Consider the following 6000-nt stretch of genomic DNA (forward strand, 5'->3'; position numbering starts at 1 on the left):
AACTCATGGGGGCCCCATGTGACACAGCGGGACAGCCCCATAGGGGCCCCTGGGCTATAATCTTTACAAAAACAGGGGATCAGATATTTTTCTGCTGTGTGCTTTAGAAACGCCAGCTCAAGCAGTTGACCATGGCGCCAGCAGGACTCTTCAAAGACGATATATTATTACTTAAATTTCAGTTTTACAAAACTCGGATCATTGTAAATGAAGGTAAGTGCAGAGTGGAGACCCAAAGCCCATCTGTAGGCATCTGCACATCCCCTTAGAGAAAGGTCTCGGAGAGGAGACAAACCAGTCAGGGTGCGATGTAGTAATGATGAAACATACAACTTTCCTCTAGTTCTTAAATGCTTCCTCCCCACTATCATCATCTCAAGTCTACCTTATATATCTGGCTAGATCAGAGGATGCACACTGGTACAGATAGGAACTGGAAACAGGGAATCCAGGACGCATGACCCCCTAAAGGACCAGTGTTGAGAATGGCCATACCTGGAGGGTGGAGGAAAGGTGGGGTAGAAAGGGGAAACCGATTACAAGGATCTACATATAACCTCCTCCCTGGGGGACGGACTACAGAAAAGTGGGTGAAGGGAGACGTCAGACAGTGTTAAGATCTGACAAAATAATAATAATTTATAAATTATCAAGGGTTCATGTGGGAGAGGAGTGGGGAGGGAGGGGGAAAATTGGGGAGCTGATATTAAGGGCTCAAGTAGAAAGCAAATGTTTTGAGTATGATGATGGCAACAAATGTACAAATGTAATTGACACAATGGATGGATGGATTGTGATAAGAATTGTACGAGCCCCCAATAAAATAATTTAATTTTTTTTTCAGTTCTAGCATCTGAACAGGAATAAGGAGCTTGGAAGCAGCCACGCTGGATACACTATCTCTCTGCTAATGCGAAGCAGAAACCAGTGAAATGTCGCCGGAAGAAAGAGAGACGCGCGGTGTGGCAAGGTCGCGCGCCCTGCGAACCATGCGCGCTCCCGGGCTTCCCGCCCCGGCCGGGGCCCGCCTCCCGGACCCAGCGCCTCGAAAGTCCTAGCCAGAGACGGCGCTCGAGCCCGAACCCGAACCGGAGCCCGAGCGCGAGCCCGAATCCAAGTCCGAGACAGGGCGGCGCGCGTGCCCTGAGCGTGCGCGGCGTGCGCATGCCCGGGGCGCGCGGCGCCTTCCCCCGCCTGCGTGCGGCCCACCGCGCTGGGGATACTCACGGCCGGTCTGGGAACGCCGCTTGCCGCCGTCCCGGCGCGCAGGCCCTGACGGCCACCGGGCAAAGGACCTTTCGCCGAGCGAGGACCCCCAGCGCGGGCCGGAACCGGGCCCGGCGGCGCCGCCCAGGGCAGCAGGCCCGAGGCTGCGCGGCGCCCGATCGCCCACATCGCGCTCGCGGTCTGCGGCCTGCTCCGCGCTCCCGCGCGAGGGCGCGCGCGACCCCTGGTGGCCACGGGCCGCAGGCGCACCAGCTCGAGGCCCGCGCTCAGGCTGCGGGGTTGGCGCCCGGGAAGAACTTTGCAGCCGTGCACGATCCCTGCAACTAAGGAGGGACTGCAAAGCCAGGGTCCCTGCCTGCAGGGATACTTCCATGACTGCCCTTACCCCCTGCAGAAATTACCCACCGCCCTCGAAGGTTGATTCCGATTCTTGGTAACCTTAGCTAGTTTCCAAAACTAAATCTTCATGGAAACAGTATCATCTTTCCCCCGGAAGAACAGCCGGTGGGTTTGAATCGCCCACCTTACATTTATCGGCCCAGTGCCTAACCCGCAGCGCCACTAATGCACCTTACAGGAAGGATTAAAAAAATTGAAACTCAAGATTCCGACTCATGGCGACCCTATAGGGCTGGACAGTACTGCCCCTGTGAGTTTCTGAGACTGTTTAACTCTATGGAAATAGCATCATCTGTCTCCCATAAAGCGGCTGGTGGTTTTGAACTGCTGACCTACGCCACTAGGACTCCTCAAAGGAAGGATTGGGGATCCATAGTCTGGCTGAGTCTAGTAGAGTATAGGCCTTGAACTTATTCTAGGTTACAGCCACAGGTTTCAGCTGTTATAGAGTATGCAGCCAAGACATAGCCTCTTGAAAAAATATGGACGCCCTTCGAGTTCAAGTTCAAGCTGTGTGACCAGTAGGCAAGTTAAACCTGTAAAGCGGAATTGAAATGTTCTATGCCCATGGCGATATTGTGAGATTGAAGTCACTTATTCTTAGGTGCCACGTAGGCACAATATTGAGTGTCAGTTTAGACACACAGAGCAAGAAAACTAAACACTACCAGGTCAGCCATATTCACAAGCATGTGCTATATTTGAGCTTATTGTTGTAGCCACTAAATTGATCCATCTCGTTGAGTGTCTTCTTCTTCATTGACCTGTACTTTACCAAGTATTATAACCTCCAGAAATCGTCCCTCCTGGTAACATGCCCGAGGTCTATGAGACAAGTCTCCATAACCACCCGTCCAAGGATCATCTGGCTGTACTTTTCAAGACAGATGCGTTTGCTCTCTGAAAGTCCATGGTATGTTCTATATTCTTCCCCAACACCACAATTCAAGTGCATCAGTTCTTCTCTGGCCTTCCTTATTCAGGGTCAGCTTTCACATGCATAGGAGCAGGTTGGAAACACCATGGCTTGGGTCAGGTGCACTGTGTTAGTCTGGGTACTTTAGAGAAGCAAATCCACAGAAACTCGTGTATAAGAGAGAGTTATATATAAAGGTTTAAGTGCACATCATGAAAACATCCCAACGCCACAAGTCCAACATTAACCCATATGTCCGACACCAATCCACAAAGTCCTCCTCCATCTCACAAAACACACACTATGATGCAGACTGTAGGAGGAAAGCCGAATCAGTGAGCATGGAAGCATCTCAGCGCTGGAAGGGGTCTCCACACGGCTGCTCCAGCACCCAGGGCTGCGTTGGGATAGGTCCATGTGGCTTCTCCTCAGGTACGACTTGCAGGAAGTGAGCCTTGCCAGCTGAAGCAGGGAACTGGCTAAGGTAGCTGCACCCTGATCTGACCATCACAAAGCAAGACACCTGAGAACTTGAGCCATTTATCTCTCCACCCTTCAATTAACCCCACACATGTTTGTTGGTGAGCGAGACCCTCACCCAGACCACTCGCTGAAACAGAGATGGAAACAGTAAAGCTTTATTCAGACAGATTCGAATCTGGATCCTCACCAGCAACTGAAGCAGGCCCATTCTGTAAGGCGAGAGCCCCGAACAGCTTCAAAGGGAAGTTATTATACTTCCTTGTGGGGCGTCTTGCCAAGCAAGGGGAGAGGGAAGGCAAGTTCTTGTGAGAAACTGGCAAAGCATTCTCAGAAAAGTGAAACAAAACAGTTTTTAAGTCTAACAAAGTAAGTTCTACATTTAAGGTCAGTTTGTCCCCAGTGGTCTGCCAAACGATACTGTAGGTAGGCTAGGGTGCTTTTTGGAGCGTAAACATCCTGGGCTGGGCTACACCTGTTTCAGGCTGCAATTTTAAAATTTTCCATTTCTGACCGGGGGGTGAGCTGCCTGTTACTGTTACAGGGCACCCATTCCTGACCGGGCAGGGGGGTGAGCTGCCTGTTATTGTTACAGGGCACAGTGTCACAATGTTTATAAGCCAGGTTGGCACAATAAACTTTAACTAACTCATGCACCTTAGTTCTCAAAGTGATATCATTGCTCTTTGAAATATGCCATTTGATTTTTTAAATTTTAAAGCAGTTTGGGGGGGACATAAGCTACATCTACTATTCAATAATAGTTCAATCATATCAAGAATATCATTTGATTTCTTGACTGCTGCTTCACCATGTTTTCATCATTTTTCATGATGTTGCTTCTTGGTCCTGTGGTGGGGATATTTGTTTTCTTCATGTTGAGGAGTAATCCATTCTAAGGGCTATAGTCGCTGATCTTCATCAAAAAGTGTTTCAAGTCCTCTTCCCTTTCAGACATCAAATTTGGGTAATCTGCATATCCAAAGGTTATTAATGAGCCTTCCTCCCACCCTGAGGCCAAGGTCTTCTTCATATAGTTCCGCTACTTGGATTATTTGCACAGCATACAAGTTGGTGGGCTTAGTTGACACTTTCTCAAGCCTTTAATCAAAACTGTAATCACCTTCAGTCAACCAGGTATCCTATAAGATCTCAAATTAACAACCTGAGTGAGGTTGGGTAATTCCAATCAATACTGGCCTAAGGGCAGATACACACTTTAGTTCTGCAATTATCCAGTAGAGGGAGTGTTAGAGTAAGGGAGTTGCAAATACTTCATTCAAGATCTATTTCAATCACCCAGTTCTCATTCAAATGATCACCTTGGTTCCAACAACTATTGTCTCCTCATATCCACCTTCTAACTTCAGGCCCCTTCAAGAGTTTATCAACGGTTTTATAGGTTACAGTACATTGGGGTTCTGTGTTCTTGAGTCCCAACTAGCTCTCTTCTACACCCTAAGCCATTTTAGCCACCCTCATGCTTGTGGTCTTGGGACCCTTGGCCTTCTTGTCCACTCATGATTGACAAGTTGAGCCTCTGCTTACAAGAATCTCTGTGGGAAACAGAAAGATTTCTCCCAAGTTTTCTCCCCCAAATATATGCTGCTTGCTACATATGGTAAATAACTATACGCTTGGAGGTCAATAGAAGTAGGTCAGGGGTTATTCTCCCTAAGGGTTATCAGCCATCTAGAGCAATCAGACTGTATAGTCTGTCCCACACTAAGTAGGGCCCATTCCTTTCTGATAAGGATAGTAGTAGATTGTTTCCCTGAAGGAGAGCCCAGGGAGGGCAAACCCACTCAAGGGTGACCAAGGTTAGGCCACCATCATGAATCGAGGGTCTGCCCTTCTTGTCACATGTATACCTCAAGTTCCACCCCTTACCATCATGTGCACACCCCTAGCTCATCCCCTTCCTGTCATGCTTACACCTATTGTACATCCCCTTCCTGTGATGTGTATGCCTATTATACAGCCCCTTCCTGTGACATGTGTGGTTACCTGTAAGTAGATAGAAACCTTGGTTATCAATAAATCGGCCCACCTTGTCTTGCTCTCCTGCCCTCAGCCAACACTGTGCACAGGCCTGCCTGGTAAGATCATGGCCATCCAGGAGGTGAGCGTGCTACCAAGAAATGTGTCTGACTTCTTTATTTGACTCACTCTTCCATTATCTATCTCAACCATACAATTGCGCTTACTGAACCCACGATTAGTGGTGGGGGGGCTGGCCTTTCCCCCACAAATCCCACCTAGGATTTCTTATTTTACATTCCACCTGACTGGGATAAATAAAGACTGTAACTCTTCAAGGGAATAAAAAGCCCTTTCTCTCAAGGAGAAGTCAATGGTTTTGAACTACTGACCTTTTGGTAGGAGCCCGAAGGGTTAGTTCCTCAATCTCCTATAGGGCTGCATTAGAACCTTGGTCTCAACTCCATCAATGTCTTCTATATTCATCCCGTTTCTTAGTAATCATTTTTTAATCTCTGGCCTGATGGGTAAGGTCTTCTTTCTTCTCCCTGAAAGGTTGGAGACAGAGGTGCAGAACAGAGGTAGAATTTAGCCAGGAATGTGAAGTCGAGAAAGATTTTATTGAGGCGGGGAAAGAACTCCCGGGAGGCAAGGGAGAGCAGGAAAAGGGAGGGGGGCATCTTGAGCCCCTGGGCGGGTTCTACGACCCAAGGAGTTAGGTCAGGGAAGTCGCACCTGGCAGTGAGGCAATGGGACTTACATAGGGTATGAGCTTAAAGGCATATGAGCCCGTAAGGGGAAGGGAAATTCTTTGTACTGTGGTTGCAAGTTTCAGGCCAGGTGAGGCTTTGTTAATAAATCATGTTGTTCCTAGGCAACAATGCAAGGCAGAGCGGGGCTGTGTTCTGTCCGGGGAGGTGAGCTCTGTGAACCGCTGTAGGCAGGTGCTTTGAAGTTCAGCCAGGTCATTTGTCTTCTCGAGAAGCTGGCACAAGGCG

The 6000-nt window shown here is 48.8% G+C and overlaps 1 protein-coding gene across 1 annotated transcript in view; it reads right to left on the reverse strand.

Moving 5' to 3' along the window:
• FXN (frataxin) overlaps nt 1-1415 on the reverse strand; it is a 30594-nt gene extending 29179 nt beyond the window's left edge. The window contains exon 1 of the mRNA XM_075559077.1: nt 1228-1415. Within this exon, the coding sequence (XP_075415192.1) occupies nt 1228-1395 (168 nt within the window). The 5' untranslated portion in view covers nt 1396-1415. The remainder of the gene's footprint in view (nt 1-1227) is intronic.
• Between the last annotated feature and the right edge of the window lie 4585 nt (nt 1416-6000).

This window comes from Tenrec ecaudatus, chromosome 10, assembly GCF_050624435.1.
Source record: "Tenrec ecaudatus isolate mTenEca1 chromosome 10, mTenEca1.hap1, whole genome shotgun sequence".
In the NCBI taxonomy this organism is placed as follows: Eukaryota; Metazoa; Chordata; class Mammalia; order Afrosoricida; family Tenrecidae; genus Tenrec; species Tenrec ecaudatus.